The sequence below is a fragment of the Ovis canadensis genome, chromosome 5, assembly GCF_042477335.2.
Source record: "Ovis canadensis isolate MfBH-ARS-UI-01 breed Bighorn chromosome 5, ARS-UI_OviCan_v2, whole genome shotgun sequence".
In the NCBI taxonomy this organism is placed as follows: Eukaryota; Metazoa; Chordata; class Mammalia; order Artiodactyla; family Bovidae; genus Ovis; species Ovis canadensis.
Window position 1 is genome coordinate 57543776 of NC_091249.1, and position 17315 is coordinate 57561090.

The 17315-nt window shown below is 46.3% G+C and overlaps 1 protein-coding gene across 5 annotated transcripts in view; it reads right to left on the bottom strand.

Moving 5' to 3' along the window:
* FSTL4 (follistatin like 4) overlaps positions 1 to 17315 on the bottom strand; it is a 739698-nt gene that overhangs the window by 15272 nt on the left and 707111 nt on the right. For 3 of the 5 annotated variants that reach the window (XM_069592042.1, XM_069592041.1, XM_069592043.1), the window contains 4 exons: positions 15927 to 16088; positions 15413 to 15547; positions 10444 to 10562; positions 5587 to 5736 (listed from right to left, as the gene is read on the bottom strand). In XM_069592042.1, coding sequence (XP_069448143.1) covers positions 5587 to 5736; positions 10444 to 10562; positions 15413 to 15547; positions 15927 to 16088 — 566 coding nt within the window. Of the gene's footprint in view, positions 1 to 5586; positions 5737 to 10443; positions 10563 to 14460; positions 14488 to 15412; positions 15548 to 15926; positions 16089 to 17315 lie in introns of all 5 variants that reach the window. The other 2 variants (XM_069592040.1, XM_069592039.1) reach the window with 1 other exon arrangement.

Below are 17315 nucleotides of genomic sequence, written 5' to 3' on the forward strand. Positions count from 1 at the left end.
AAGGTCTATTTTTTTTTTTCTTTCAGAGTTCTCAAAGAAGAGGTGAGAAAGAATGAGGCCTCAGAATATTTGAAGAAACAACGGTTAAGAATTTTCCAATCTGATGAAAAATATTAAAGACCAAAGAGAGAAAATCTAGAAAGCAGCCAGAGAGAAAAAAGGGATACCTCATCTTCAGAAGAGAGAGAGTAAAACTTGACGGTTGCCCTGTTAACAAAACCAGTGGAAGATAATGAAATGGCATCTTAAAGTCGAAATAATATAACTGCCAATGTAACATTCTGTATCCAGTGAAAACATCCTTTACAAATAAAGGGAAAATTTTCAAACAAATAAGAACTATGAGAATCTGTTGTCAGCAGACCTGCACTAAAGAAACCTGCTCAGTCAGAATGAAATTGATCCCAGACAGAACACTGTACTTCAGGAACGAATAAAGAGCAATGAAAAAGGTAAATATATGCAAGAATATAAATGACAATAATAGTCATGTTTTGCAGGGTTAAATTATGTGTAGAAATAAATTCATTCCTACTATAGTGCCAAAGGCAGGACGGGGGTTAGCGGAGTTAGAGTGTTCTAAGGTTCTCTCATTATTAGGCAATGAAAGTGAAAGTTGCTCAGTCATGTCCGGATACTGGAGTGGGTGGCCTTTCCCGTCTCCAGGGGATCTTCCTGACCCAGGGATTGAACCTAGGTCTTCCGCATTGCAGGTGGATCCTTCACCAGCTGAGCTATCAGGGAAGCCCATTATTAGGCAAATGAAGTAATACCTTGTATGAGACTGTACTGAGGTTAGGGTTAGAGGTTGTGATCTCTAGGGTGGTCATAATAATAGCAATGATCAAAGAATGCATGGACAACAAGTTACTAGAGGGAGAAACAGAATAATAAAAATGTTTGACTAATCCAGAAAAAAGCGAGAAAGGAGAAAAAAACAGGTCAAATAAATATACAGGGATCAAATAATTGAGTAAAGACCAAGATTATTAAACTAGATAAAAGCCAAAATCCAAATACAGTAGCTTTATAAAAGATCACCTTTTAAATACATGACATAGATTGAAAGTGAAAGAATGGAAAAATTATACTATGGTAACACTAATCAAAGTAAATCTGATTTAGCTATACTGTTAGACAAAAATAGACTTTCAGGCAAGAAGCTTTACCAGAGATAAATAGAGATATTTTGAAAGAAGTCTTCCACTCAGGAAGATATTACAATTTTAAAGCAAAGCAAAAATGGATGGAACTTGATAAATTTACAATCATAGCGGGAGATTTCAACATACCTCTCAGCAGCTAGTTGACTAAGTAAACAAAAGTCACGTAGAATATTTGAATAATAGAATGATCCAACTTGACACACATACAGACTTACTTAAAAACATTAGAAAACACAAGCTTTTAAAGTATACATGGAGCATTTGCCAAAGTCGATTAGCTTGATTATAAAGCAAGCTTCAATAGATTTCAAAGGATTGAAATTATTCAGAGGATTTTCTCTGACCAGGTAAATCAATAACAAAAAGATAGCTAGAAAATCTCCTGTCATATTTGCCAGGAGAAACCACAACCAAAACCCTGGTTTTATGTAACTTTCTCCCAACAGTGAGCAACCTGCACAGCTGAGCATTCCTTGGGAAAAAAAAAACAACACAAGCCTCGTCACTGGTTTGACTTTAAATTTGCACCCCTCATCCTTAAGTGGACCTTCACCACTGCCCTGCGGTCCTATCACATTTCCCTGGTCAGTTTAATCTCACATCCAACTTTCACCTCTTTCCTTAGACTTCCAGCCTTGGTGATAATTTTCCTTATTTCAAAGGCAACCAGAAGAGAAGGTCACCCAGCTACCACCAACTGTATCACCTGTTTGCACCCGTGCCTGAATACTTCCAGTTTCTTCCTGCTCTGATGAGAGAACGTGCTTTCATCCTAGGCTGGTGTATCTGCTCATATGTCCTGGATTGCACTGCCTGCTTCAGTGACGCAGAAGAAAGGGAAGAACTGCACAAGTTTTCCCCGTTAGCATACAAAGCTGGAGTGTCATCTAGCCTAAAAGTTTCTTCAACATCCTCTGCCAGCTACCGCCTCCTTTGTCTGCTTTTACTCACATTTCAGCAAAACCCCTCAAAATGGTTGTCTGTATTCACCATCTCTGCTCCCTCTGATTCTGACTTGAACTCACCCCGCTCAGGTTTACATTATGCCATTATCGTCCTGTTTGTTCCTGCCAAGGCGATCCATGTGGTACTGAATCCAAGCTTAGTTCTCAATTTTCATAACCTACAAATACTTTCAGCAACCTTTGACACCATTGGCCAATAACTCTCCCTAAAAATACTCTGCTCCTGGCTTCTGGAAAACCACCCTCTCCTCATTTTCTTACCTGTCAGGTTACTCCTCCTTGGTCTCCTCTGTTGGTTCTCTCTCATTCCTGATCTTTAAGGGTTGGAGTACTTCCGGGCTCCAACCGTGACCTCTTCTCTAACTATATATCCCTCCATGATCTCCTCCAGGTCACTGGATTTAACAAATTCACGTGGTGATGATGCCCACTTTCATATCTCCAGCCTAGACCTCTCCTTTGACTCCAGACCTATTTATGCAACCTATTACATGACATCTTTAAAGATATAGATTATATATATAATAGCAGCTTAAACATAATCTAAAGCTGAATTACTAATTTCCCTCTGTATCTGCTTCATCCACTGCCTTGCTCAAAGCCTCTATCAGAGTGCATTACTTTCCTACTGCGGTAGCAACAGTGCCACTAACTTGGTGGCTTAAAACAACACAAATTTATTCCCCATAATTACAGTTCTTGAGGCCAGAAGTCCAAAATTAATTTCACTGTCAGGAGAAATACATCTGCATGGTAGTGCTCCCTCTAGAGGCTCTAGGGGAGAATGTATTTCCTTGTCTTTTCCAGCTGCCAGAATCCAAAAATTTGCATTCTTTGGCTTATGGCCTTGCCCTCCAATCTTAAAGCCAGCAGTGTAGCAAACCTGCTTTAGTCCTTAAACTGTCTCCTTCTTCTGTGTTGTCACATCTTCTCTCTTATGAGGATACTTGTGCTTGCAGGCAGGGCTCACCCATATAATTAAGGTAAGTCCCTTTAAATTCCATTTAGAAATCCTTACTTTGAACAAAATCTTTAGAATTTGTATGCAAACACAAAAGACCCTGAATAGCCAAAGCAATTTTAAGGAAAATGGAGCTGGAGGAATCAGGGCCCCTGACTTTGGACTATACCACAAAGCTATAAAACAGTATGCTACCGGCACAAAAACAGAAGTATAGATGAATGGAACAGGTTAAAAACCCCCAAAATAAACCCATACACCTACTGTCACCTAATCTTTGACAAAGGAAGAACATACAATGGAGAGAAGACAGTCTCTTCAATAAGTGGTGCTGGCAAACCCGGACAGTTACATGTAAAGGAATGAAATTAGAACATTCTTTAATACCATACACAAAAATAAACTCAAAATGGATTACACACCCAAAGGTGTGATTGGATACTATAAAACTCTTCGAGGAAAACAGACAGAATACTCTGACATGAACGGCAGCAAGATCTTTTTTGATCCACCTCCTAGAGTAATGAAAGTAAAAACAAACAAATGGGACCTAATTAAAAGCTTTTGCGCAGCAAAGGAAACCATGAAAAAATGAAAAGACAACCCACAGAATGGGAGAAAATATGTACAAAGAAAGCAACCAAGAAGGGATTAATCTAAAAAAATATACAAAGAGCTCATGCAGCTCAATATCAAACAAAAGCAACCCCAATCAAAAAATAGGCAGGAGACCTAAATAGACATTTCTTCAAAGAGGACGTACAGATGGCCGAGAAGTACATGAAAAGATCAACATCAGTAATTATTAGAGAAACGCAAATCAAAACTACAGTGAGGTCTCACACTAGTCAGAATGGCCATCATCAATACACCTACAAATAATAAGTGCTGAAGAGGGTGTGAAGAAAAGGGAACCTTCTTGCACCTTTGGTGGGGATGTAAATTGGTATAACCACTATGGAGAACAGTATGGAGGTTCCTTAAAAAGCTAAATACAGAACTACCCTATGACCCAGCAATCCCACCCCTGAGCAAGTATCTGGAGAAAACCATAATCTGAAAAGATACATACACCCAGCATTCATTGTAGCATTACTTACAATAGCCAGGACAAGGAAACAGCCTAAATGTCCAATATGTATGTATAATGGAATAGTAATCATAAAAAAATGAAATAGTGCCATTTGCAGCAACATTGATGGACCTGGAGATTATTATACTAAGTCAGAGAAAGACAAATATGATATTGCTTATATGTGGAATCTAAAATAATAATGCAAATGAACTTGTTACAAAAACAGAAATAGAATTCACAGATGGGGAAAAGACGGGTGGGCTAAACTGGGAGATTGGGATTTAAGAGAATTAACTATATATAAAATAGATAACTAATAAGAACCTACTGTATAGCACAGGCAACTCTACTCAATACTCTGTAATGATCTCTATGGGAAAAGAATCTTAAAAAAAAAAAGGGGGATATATTGGTATGTATAACTGATTCACTTTGCTGTACACCTGAAACTAACACAATGCTGTAAATCAACTATAGTCCAATAAAAAGTATCAAAAATCCTTAATCACGCCTGTGAAATCCATTTTGCCATATAAGGTGACATTCTTTGGTTCTGCGGATGAGGGTGTGGATATCTTGGGAGCCATTATTCCACCCACCACACACAGTTTATGGTATTACCATTCTACCACTGCTTAAATTATTATTATTATTCCTTTCTCTCAAACCTTACATTCAAATGAGCAGAAAATCTTTTGGGGTCCACATTTAAAATATAGCAAGACTTTGATAACTTCTTACTGCTTCCACTGCCGTCATCCTCTCCTGGATTATTTCAGTGACCACATCTCTATTTTCTAATCTGAGAAGCAGATTGACTCTTTAAAGATGTTAGATTATGTCACTCCCCTGATTAAAAGACTTGAACGGTTTGCTATCTCACTGGCCTTAGTTTATCTCCATCTTTGCTGCGTCCCACTCTCCTCTGCGTCCCACTCTCCTCTGCGTCCCACTCTCCTCTGCGTCCCACTCTCCTCTGCGTCCCACTCTCCTCTGCCATGGTTGTGCTCCAAAGCTCCAATCCCACTTGGAGTTCAGATCTCAGATTCTGTTTACCTCCAGAGGGAGGGCCATTTAAAAACAGTCTTTCGGTTCCTCTGTCCCTTTCAACATGTAAATAGCTCTTAGCATGTATAGCTCCCTAAAATTCTAAATGATGGTCTCTTTCCCCAACTAGAATATAGTTTCTGGGACCTGTTCATTCATGGCTATTTGTCCCAGCACCTAGACCAAAGTTTGGCACACAGTAGGCAATGCATGCTTAATGAAAAATGCACTTCTCTAAAATGAATCTTCTCTACATCCTTCCACTAGCCTGACCACTTCTCCTGGGAGCTGGGAAGTGTGCAGAGAACAAAGAAGGATGTGGCAGGCTGTGCCCCAGAACTGGAAGCTCCCCGCTCCCTCAGAGAGATGTACCTGAAGGACTTTCTGAGCCTGCACGTCGACCACGAGGACTCTGCTCAGTGTGGGCTGGGCCACGTAGATGTAGCGGTGCCTGACATTCACTGCTGATGCCCACTGGCAGGGCTGGGTGATGTCCCCATCCTTTTGAGGACATATTTCTTCCTGTAAAGGAGACAGGCTGCCATAAGTCTTCTTAATCCCCTGTTCCCCTGCCATCGCTGGGTTCCGCTCCCTTCACCCTCCCCTCTTCCTTTCTTCCTCTCTCAGAATTCTTCGCCACTGCAGCATCCGAGGGAGCACAGCACGCACAGCTTCTCGCATCACCGTGCATGGAGCTTTTCACTTCACGTTCCGTTCATCTTTCATCTTCCCCTGCTCCTCCTGAGGCTGTAACTCCCTTTGCTGGCCTTTCGGTCAGCAGCTGAGAGGTCCATGTGCTTCCCCTCTTGAGCGTGGCCTTCTCCCTCTCCTCATCCCCATCCATCGCACCCAACTCTGTCAGTGGCCAGCCTCCTGCAGGAGTCACCTACACACACTCTCAGCGGCCTCGCCTCTCACACGCTCCTAGTCCTCTGCACAGAGCTGGCAGTGTTCTCACTGAACCCCCGGGCGACTTCTCAGTTATATTCAAGCTTTGCCATCATCTTATTTGAACTTGGGGCATCATGTGACACTGTTTGACTGTTGCTTGGTTTTTTTCCCTCCACCCTCCCCAGTGTCTGACCCTTCTCTGTTGCTCTCTCTACATGGCATCTTTAGATGCCAGAACGCTCAGGGGTCACTACTGGATGACTTCTCTAAAATCCACTACCTTTGTTAATCATTGTTAATCCACACCTGTGACTTTAAATACAGTCTGCTGCTACTGCTGCTAAGTCGCTTCAGTCGTGTCCGACTCTGCGCGACTCCGTAGATGGAAGCCCATGAGGCTCCCCTGTCCCTGGGATTCTCCAGGCAAGAACACTGGAGTGGGTTGCCATTTCCTTCTTGTGCTAACACCTCCCAAATTTGTATCTTTAGCTCAGCCCTCTTCTCTGAACTCCAGACTTAGCTACTTTCCTAAGTAGCTATTTTATTTACATTTCAAATTTGTAAGTCTGAAATCAACTCAGTTTTGCCTCCCAGTCTTGCTCATTTCCCTTGTTTTACTTCCCAGACAAAATCTTTGAAGGCATCTTTGACTCTGCTTTCTCTCTCTACACCCTCAGCCTTCATCCAATGAATAAAAATCATTTCCATTTTACCTCCAAGAACATATTCAGAGTTAAACTTTCCGACCACTTCCACCTCTGGCACCGTAACTCAAGCCACATCTGTCCCTTGAGTGACTGCTACTGTGCTCCTTGATTCCGCCCTGGCCTCCCCTGACAGATTCTTGACTCATCAACCACAGGGATCCCTGTGAAATACAAGTCAGCCCAACGCGCTTCACCACGATAACACTCTTTCTTGCTCAGAACAGGTCTTTCCCGAAGCCAACAAGGCCCTGAACACTTTGCTTCCTGGGATTCCTCTGACCTGTCTCTAGTGTTTTTCTCCCTTTCCCACCCATCCTGTGCACGCCTGTGCCGGCATCTTCTGTACTCATGCTGAACTCCTGCACCAGGGCCTGTGCGCTGGTCAACTGGTTTTCCCAGATGTCTACCTGGTTTATTTTATGTCCTTCGGGTGACATGTCAGCCCACATGTCACCTTCCTGAGATGCCCTCTCTAGCCTCACCAAGCGTACCCTGGCACCCACCCTGCCTCACCTTGCTACATTTCTCATTTACCGCTTGATCTTCTTTGTTTTTTTTGTTTGTCTACCTATATTTAGTCTTTCCTTTTTCACTAGATCGTAAGCTCCTTGAGAGCAAGCTCTTTGTTGCGCTCACTGCTTTATTCTTAGCACCTAGTGAAGTGCCTGACACAGAACTGGTGCTTGAGATGTATAACATAATCAATATAAATAAAGAATAAATGAGAGAAAAGAGGGCCTTCTTTTCCCATGTCTTCTGTGACAGACATTCTCAAGTGTTTCCTCATGAATCTTGTGCGATGCTGTCTCAGCCTCTGTGCCAGCCCCAGGGCTCTGTGCAGGTGCCCAGCTCCAACCACTTACATGCACCCTGCGTGATCCTGTCTCCTATCTTGGCTATCATCAGTACTCACATGCTGAGGCCCCCAGATCTGCGTCTTTAGCTCAGAACCAGCCTCCCCCAGTTCTCCCATGGGTTCTCCTACAGTCAGCTCATTCTCAACCGTCCACATGTGATCTGGTCTTTGCCGCCATCCCTGCTCCTCCTCTGGGTCCTCAATGGTATCTAGGCAGCCGAGTCCAAAGCAGGAACACCATTCTGGATGCTTCCTTCTCCCACACAACTCACTGTGAATTAGTCCCTGAGGACTACAGAGATTGCCTCCTAAATCTCGGAGTTCTATGTTCTAGCTTAAGCCCAGTTTCTTTCCTAAGCAGCTGCAAAAGCTTTGAAGCAGGTCTTTCTCCTTTTACACTTTACTCTCTCTGTCATCATATTTAATCCTTACATGCCTGTGTGCTAAGTTGCTTTAGTCATGTCTGACTCTGAAACTCTATGGACGTAGCTGGCCAGGCTTCTCTGCCCATGGGATTCTCCAGGCTGGAGTGGGTCACCATGCCCTTCTTCAGGGAATCTTCCTGACCCAGGGATTGAACCCACGTCTCTTATGCCCTCTTGCATTGGCAGGTGGGTTCTTTCCCACTAGTGCCACCTGGGAAGCCCGTAATCCTCACAATAACCTTAATTTACCTATGAGAAAAGACAGGGGCTTAGAGGGGTTAAACACTTTTCTTAAGCCACTGCGCCTGCTGAGTGATGGAGGTGGGCTCTGATGTCACTTGTGCAGATCCTGCTCTACAGCCTGTGCCCTGACCTACTAACCCTGCAGCATCCTGCTGGGCAAAGTGGACTCTCATCCAGCAGAGAGGCCAGAGATGAGAAGCACCAACTGCCTACTCACCCAGAACCTGAGGAAGAGGGTCAGCTCATCATAACTCTCCTGGGAGGTTCTGGCCACTTTGTAGGTGAGCAAACTGTTATTTGGGACTGTTCCATAGCTCACAGAGGTTTGAGTTGCCTGAAATGCCTACAGGGCCTCTCTTACTGTGTATGTTCTAGTTTCTTAGGAAAATTGAGCCCTGCTTAGGATTTGAGAGATTTCCCTTGCAAGCTACAGGTTAGGTTATTGCAAATATATGAGAAGTTAGTGCCAATGTGATGGGTTGCAATTATTCAAACCTAACTGCTAGAAATTAACTAGGACCACTCTTACTAGGGGGCTGGTAGTGGCTTAGTGGTAAAGAATTTGCTGCCTACGCAGGAGCCACGGGTTTGATTCCTGGGTCAGAAAGATCCCCTGGAGAAGGAAAGGGCAACCCATTCCAGTAGTCTTGCCTGGGGAATCCTATGGGCAGAGGAGCCTGGCAGGCTACAGTCCATGGGTTGCAAAGAGTTGGACACGACTTAGTGACTAAACAACAACAACTCTTTCTAGATGGTTTCATGGCTATCACGTGGAGGGAAAACTTATCAGAGGTTAACACTTTAAAGCATGATTAATTCAAATGAAATAGTCTGGAAAAGAGCTGTTCCCAAGCTGCAAATATAAGAAACACAGCACTGTGAAATACACCACCGGCCGGCACAGCAATGTGATAAACTTGTTTTAGGCACTCGTCTGGGCCAAGCCCACTTGCTCCGTGAGCTGCAAGCCTATCACTGTGGCCCAGGGTATCCTCTGTATGTCTTTGAGTAGAGGGCTCATGGGGGCTGTTAGATGACTCTTGGATTAATGCCATGCTTCTACCCTCAAGAAGCCAGGGATTAGCTAGGTCAGACCTCTAGTAAGAATCCACCAACGCAAGGCCAAGTGGGACACCAGTGGAAGGGACGGAACCGAGGGGTGGGAGGCACAGCCCTGAGGATGCCTCCTGACAGCCGGGTCTGGGGGGCTGGGAGAGTTGTTTTGGACCTGCTGCCTGCAGTCGTCTCTTCTGCCTCTGCCCCTGCATGTTGCACTGCCATTTCCTGCCCAGCCTCTGAATTGTCCATAGCAGCTCTGATGCTCAGGCCACTCACACGTTTCCTGCACTCTCCCCTGCTCCCTAGGGACCACTGAGGGCCTCCAAGCGCAAAAATCTACTAAATGTTTCCCATTCTCACCGCCTCTGGTTTAACCCAGGTCCCCATCCTCTCCTGGATCATCACAACAGCCTCTCTACCCACTTCTGTGCTTCTAGTGCAGCCCTTCTGATCATCTCCCTCGGTGAGGCCCCACATGTTCCAAAGCACCTGAATGCTGGCCATCCTTCGCCTGAAGTCCTTCGGTGCTTCCCCTTAGGACTCACCAGCCCTGACCCTTACCTACTGTCATCCTCAATCTTAGGCCCTTCTCACATCCATTTGTCCTCCAGGCATATGACCTGATGTTTTATGCTCCTGTGCTCCATGTTGATGACATTTCCTCTCGACAGTCATCATCAATTCCTACCTGTTCTTTACAACTGAGCCCAGGCGCCACCTGCCCCCAGAGCCTTCTCTGACTTCGCCCCTGGAGAGGCCTTGCTGCCATGTACCTTATACATCCTTCTAGCAGCACCTGTTTGGAAGCTGTCCATTCACGCTACTGTTTCTGTCATTTGATTGTGAACTTGTGGAGGCCAGGAACCCATCTGTCCTGCTGGGGCCTCCCTTCAGGCTTCATGCATGGAAGTGGCCACTGGAGGAAGGCATCTGGAACCACATCATGTATAGCAAATGGAATTCAAGAAACCCCGTGGCACACATGATGAAAGGGATGTTGCTGGGATGTTGGATGTGATGTGGGGTGTCCCAGGTGCCAGACACTTACGTAGCTCATGAAGATCTTCTCTGTGGGCTTGAGGTGCCTCTGGATCTCACAGTCCACCGGGTGCAGGACAATGATGCCATCATCGGAGAAGACGTAAAACATGTTTCCCACACTGAGGCCTGCGAGGAGCAAGCACAGCCACGGTTATGCCCTTCCTAGCAGCTGGTCCCCAGGCTGGCTCACAGGCCATGTTGGGCACAGATGAAACCGGCAGCCTGGCTGCGTCAGGTGCAGGCACAGAGTGCGAGGTCTGGTCCAGGAGGGGTGAGGCGAGATAAGCAGGCAGTGTGTAGGGAGCAAGCGCCTGAGGGCTGAGAATCAACACGTACACCGAGGGCCCTCCAATCCCCAGCTGTCTTCCCAGACACGCACACCTGCCCCAGGTCATCCACAGCTGGCTGTCAACACAAGTTTTCAAATAAAGGACAGCTCTGGCTGTGACATACATTTGACCTTTCCTAAGGGCTTCCCTGGTAGCTCAGCTGGTAAAAAATCTGCCTGCAATGCAGGAGACCCTGGTTCGATTCCTGGGTCAGAAAGATCCCCTGGAGAAGGGAAAGTCTACCCAGTCCTGTGTTCTTGGACTTCCCTGGTGGCTCAGCCAGTAAAGAATCCACCTGCAATGCGGGAGACCTGGGTTGGGATCCCTGGGTTGGGATGCCTTGGTGGAGGGCGTGGCAACCTACTTCAGTATTCTTGCCTGGAAAACTCCATGGGCATAGGAGCCTGGTGGGCTGCAGTCCATGGGGCCCCAAAGAGTCAGACAAGGCTAAGCAACTGAATGCACATACATCCTGAAAGGCAAAGTCTCCCTTGGTCCTTGTCAACTAGGCAAATCAGAATGGATCAGATGATGCCAAAGAAACAAAGTTGTTTTTTTTTTTTTTAAACACATTTATATACAGTGCTGCCACTTGGAACATGAGGGCCTACGAATGCTGGGGTTGGTATTCTTTTGTCCAAACCTGGTCTCTGTGCCAGTGAACATTTCCTTCAAGACAGTTTGCTCCAACCTCTGCCTTACCAGTTTCCCCGTGGCAGCCCCATGCCAGGTGACAGAGCCCACAGCTGGGTCAGGCCAGCTGCCTGTCCCCCACCTCATCCTAGCCCAGGGCCATGGCTGTCTGGGGAGAAATTTCCTTAGATCAGCAGAGAAAGGGCCTTGGCGACCAGCTAGTTCAGCCTCCTTATTTTAAAGACAGAAAAAAACAACAACAACGAAAACCAGGCCCAAGATGAAGAGGGGCTTGGTTGAGGCCACAGGCCCTTGTGACAGACCTGGAGCCTGCGCCTGGGCTCTGTCCCCTCGCCCTGCTCTCCACACAAGGTCAGCATGGCACAGGGATGGGCAAGGTCTAGAGTTCTCCCTCTTCCTCCCCTCCCCCCCATCCTCTCTCCCTTCATTGCTTTTAAAGGTAACACATTGAAAAGATTAGTAGGAATTCTAAGAGAATTACCTACGTGAAAAATTCTTTCCTAGCAGGCTAAGAAAACCAGTGTACTGACTTAATTGACTAATGGAGTAAGTTTTTAGTGAGTGAGAAAATGATAAAACAGGCAAATGGGAATCCTGTTCTGCCTACTTTCAGTGGCTCTGCTGGTCACTTTCACCAGTGCCCGTGGCTTCAAGTGTGGACAGGGGTCCCTGACTCCACAACACAGCCTCACCTGCCTCTGGTTCTGTGCCGAGATGAGGGCTCCTGCCACTAAAAACAGCCTCTCGGAAGCTGGGAACGCCTGGGAGCACTCTGCACAGGTCCCAGAGGGAATCCTGTGTGCTGGGCAGCCTCTCCCAAGAGCCAGACAAAGTGGGCCTGTGCCTCCCACACAGCGGCCAGTGTATGGAGCGGGGTAGGGAGCACACATTTGCTGTGATCCCCATCTATCTTGTCCCCAGCAAGACTTTCTCTTCTATACTCTGTCATTTGGCAAGCTCCTCTTGCTCAAACTTAGGGGCCAGAGGAGGTCGTCCCTGCAAAACAACCACAGACCCCACAACAGGCTCCCAAGGTTCTTAGAAAATCAGTGGCTGGAAGAACCAACATGAGACTGAAAACTGTAGAGCCCACGTGGGGCTTGCAGCTGTGCTGCGGGCTGAGCACCGACCCTTGCCACAGTGGACAGTGCAACGTGAAGCTCAACAAGGCCTTGCTCCACAAGTAATTGATTTCACAAGAGCTGGCCTCACGAGTCAGACCCTGGAAGGTTCTGTCTGTGGTGAGCTTGACCAAGGGGCACAGGGGAACATTCCCTGCTACTGGGAGTCCATCATGTCACTGCTCCTATTCAGAGATGGGAGAGCCCTGCCAACCTCTCTGCTTTTGCTCCTGTATTCTCCAACTTCGGGTCCTTGAGCATGAGCAGGAAAGGGTGTGGGCAGACAGCTGTCCAGGTGTGATGGAGTCTGTTCACTGCTGGGTTGTCCAATATCAGCATAGCACCAGCCAGCCCTAAGCTCCGAGGCAGCTGTGGGTCTTAATTTGGCCTTTGGGCCTCCAGAGCTGCATTTAACACTTTCCAGGGTCTCCTGCTCTCTCTGCAGTTCTCCACTTTTGAGACTTGTAAATACCCCTTAGAAAGCACTTTTTAAAGAAACAGAGCCAAAGCTCTGTGTGTGTGGTGGCCTAGAAGCCAGGTTGAGGCAGTGTCAAGGGACCGCTGTCCCTGATTAGCAACCGTTGCTACGACTTTCCTTCTGAGGATTCCTAAAACCTACTGGCAACAATCCTTCATTTTCCAGGCTCTGCCTTTGTTTTGCTCCCAGACTGTGTGAGCATTAGTGCCTGACAGTCAGGAAATTACTCTGAGTGCTTGTATGCACGCGCATGCTAGATGGTAGGTAACAGCCTGTGAAGTTCTTAAGAAGAAACATGAGGAAATGTGCTGGTTTTCAAAAATGGAGAATTAGCGCTTAACCCTGGATCACACGGTGCCTTCTCCTGGTGCTCATCCTCTCCCCTTTGTCCACCAAGCTAGAGGACAAGGTACCTCAGGTGATCTGGAGTCTCTGGTGGAGGGGTTCAGAGGGAGAGTTGGGGGGTCCATTGCAAATGCACCCAACACAGTGACTCAGGCTCTTTAACCCAGTGCTCACGTGTGCTTGCTATTTTTGAACCATATTATTAGACCACTTTTGATATTCAAAAATGGCAATTTTGTTTTTTGCTTTCTTTGGCCATGTGGCTTGTGGGATCTTAGTTCTCTGACCAGGGATTGAACCTGGACCCCCAGCAGTAGACGTGTGGAGTCCTAATCAGTGGACTGTCAGGTAATTCCCCCCAAATGGCAGTTTTGTATGGCCTGGCCTAATATCTAAAGATTGTTGGGTAGATACACATAGGTTTAAAAAACCTATTCATTTAGAAATATACATGCAAATGTATATTTACAGACATGATGGTAGCTTTTTTCTTTAGCATTTTCTCAAAGTAACACTAAACCCCAACACCAACATCAGTTACTAGAAAATATTTTAAGGCCCAGTTCTAACCAGGATCCCTGCCAAGAAGTCTGCTTCATTGGAAGTTTCAAAATAGCTTTAAATGGAAACTTTTGTTCTAAAAATTCAAATAGTCTAATGTCCATTGAGACATCTGTGCTTGTGCATGCTCAGTCCTGTCTGACTCTGTGACACCATGGACTGTAGCCCGATAGGCTCCTCTGTCCATGGATTTCTCCAGGCAAGAATACTGGGATGGGTTGCCGTTTCCTACTCCAGGGGATCTTCCCAACCCAGGAATTGAATCCGCGTCTCTTATGTCTCTTGCACTGGCAGGTGAATTCTTTACCCCTGTGCTACCTGGGAAGCCTATTAAAGACACTAGGAGGTTTAAACCTGCCTCAAGTGTGCCACTTGAGTTTGATGTGGACTTCCCCTCTAATCTGGCCTGTGGACCCCACTTGTAGGGATTGCTTGATGTTTGAAAGAACTATTGGTGGTGCATGGAAAGATGGCATATTATGGAGCCATGAACACATGTGATTATAGGCACAATACAGAATAAATACGCTTGGTACCTTCTTCTCGCCATAGAATATTCGCAACTGCAGCATCAGAGAAATGAAGAAAGCAGGTACAAGATTAAGGGAAGAAAAAAAAAAAAAGCAACATCAGAACATTGTAGTGATTCAGTTCAGTTCAAGAACACACTGGTATCTAGTCCATCATGTATGGACTCTGCACCACTCATTGCCCCCCACAACACTGAGGAGGGGATACTGGGCAGAGACAAATGCTTCCAGGGCTCAGGACCCTTTTGGTTCCCAGTGAATCAGGTCCCAAGATCACAGAAGCTAATGGGATTCTCTCTTCTGTGGATGATAAACAGCAAGCAACACCCCTCAGACCTCCTGGACTACTTCCAGGAGCATGCTGGTTTTCTGCTAGGATTTTCCTTAGGAAGATCATCCGCAATACTTTTTTGATTTTCTCCCTTGATGATAAAGACTCAGCTAAAGGTCTTTGATCATGGGAAAGAGACCATATCTAATACCCATGTCCATGAAATTACTCCTGTAGAGCCTATTGGGGAGCAGTGGCTATGAGGAAGAGCCTGCTTAGCACCCCAAGTAGGCAACAATCCCTGGAGTAAAAGCATGTGTGGGTGAATGTGCAGGCCAGTTCCTGGGCCATGGGAGGGCAGCAGCTGCTGGTGAGTGGTTAGTAGGAGCAATTTTGTAGATGAAGGACAGAGCAAGTAGGAGGCAGAACTGGGGATAGGCTATGCGGGCTTCCTTGTGGCCATGGGCTCTGTCTGCTGTCCAGAGACTTTCCCTGCCTGCGTTTGCAGAGTTGTCTAGGTTTACAGGCAAAGTTTTCTCACCTCTGGTCATCCTCTGTCCCAGAATACATGGAAGGACATAAGGTTTACACCTGTCTCCAAGGGTTCATGGTTGGTAGCTGTGGCCCCTGCAACCCAGGGTCTCCCAACCAGCTGAGTAAGGAGCTCAAAGGCAAAAGTGGACTCACGGGTCTTTCTAGCTGAGTCTTCAATGAAGAGGGAGGAAATATCTTCATCCACACCCACTTCATTTTTGGCAATGCAGGTATATGCCCCTGTGTCTTCATACCGGACACTGCCGATGTGGAGCTCGCTCCCATTGGCTGTAGAAAGAACAGAGTGCAGCGTGGCCTACTCAGCTGGGACCGCCCCCCTGCCTTTCTCTCTCCTGTTGAGAGCATTGAGGTTAAAAGTACAGCCCCTCAGCTGGCTGAGGGCAATCAGTACCCTGATATATACCCAGGAAGGGCTAGAACAGCGGAGCTGAACTGCAAGTGACCTGGGACCTAGCTGACAGCATCTCATCATTGTGCTCAGAGAGATCTGTGTGAAACCACAGAGCAGGAAAATCGGGAGAGACATTTGCTTGCTCCCCGTGTCTGACTTAGAAACAAATCACTCCTCTTATTCCCATTCCTAGAGAGAGTGTCAGCTTGAACTTGATGGCATTAATGGCACAGAGACATCAAGGGGGGCTCTTACCTAGAAGGGAGAGCTGTTTTGACATCTGGGTTGAGACATCCATGCCATTTTTTAGCCAAGTGATTCTGGGCATAGGAATGCCCTCTGCGTGACATTTCAGGCTGGCCGCCACCCCGGGCTCCTGTGCCTGGGTCTCTGGATAGACGCGGATGACAGGTGGCACTGTGGGCGACAGTTAGTGCTGGTGAGAACAGGTCTTCACCTGCCTCGGGCCTGTGGTCCCACAGTGAGACTCTGCCCAGAGGGCTGAACCGAGAGGCGACTCTGGAGTTCTCTTTGTAACTAGTTTGCAAACATTCTGCAGCAACTCAGGCTCTAAAAGAAAGGGCTATAAAATGGATTGTAGGCAATAAACATGTCAGGCTTTGTACTCTGCAATTCATGGCACTCATCATTATTCTAAATATGATCAGAAAGGCATCCAAATATTTAAGGCTGTTCAGCTGCTACACATAAAGAGCAACAACCGCCAAAATATATTTCTGAATGAATAAAATTCAGATATATTATTTCTGTTATCGGAAAGCCATTGGACAGGGACTTAATTTCTTGCAGGAAGTGCTTCACAAAGCACTTATGGGCACTGATTGGCAGGGCTACTAATTACATCACTGCTTAGGGAAGCCCATTGATTTTCCAGTGGGTCATTTTATTTCTCCACTTCTCACCCACCGGAACATGGGTACAAGGCATATGCGCCACCTTGTTCGTTCTTGACTCAGTTGTGGGCCCTGGCAGTCAAGTTTGGAACTGGGGATATGACCAGGCCTGGTCATCAGATGAGCAGGGATGGGCAGGGTGTCAGCACCCTCCCCACTCTGGTCTTTCCGACATGGTCTGTCTGTAGGGCAGGAAGAAGTAAGGGTTGTCTGAGGGTCTTCCCTCCTACCCTGAGCTCTAGGCCCAGGAAATAAAATAATTACCATTTTCAGTGGAATTGTTGGCTCTTACTTATTCATATATTTAACTCTATATACTTCCAAAAAGGCTTTGTGAGGGGTCATGTAATGGCATGGATATGAAACTAAGCAACAATAAAAACCACATCATATGTCTTTTGGAAATGTGGGAGGATTCCTCCTGAAGTGAACAACAACATTTTTCCAGAGTTCTTTGGACACTCCTAAAGGCAAGCCACTCCAGTATTCTTGCCTAGAGAATTCCATGGACAGAGCAGCCTGGTAGGCTACAGCCCATGGGGTCACCAAGAGTCGGATACGACTGAAGTGATTGAGCACATTGTCTGATAAAAGAAAGTGATCCAGTATGTTAGGAGAGAGATTTCCTCTGGGACTAGAGATAGAACAAATTGATGTGCATATAGAAGGAAGTGATAAAGCTGATCCCAGAACCTGAAAACTTCTAGTGATCTGTGCTTGGATGGGCTGA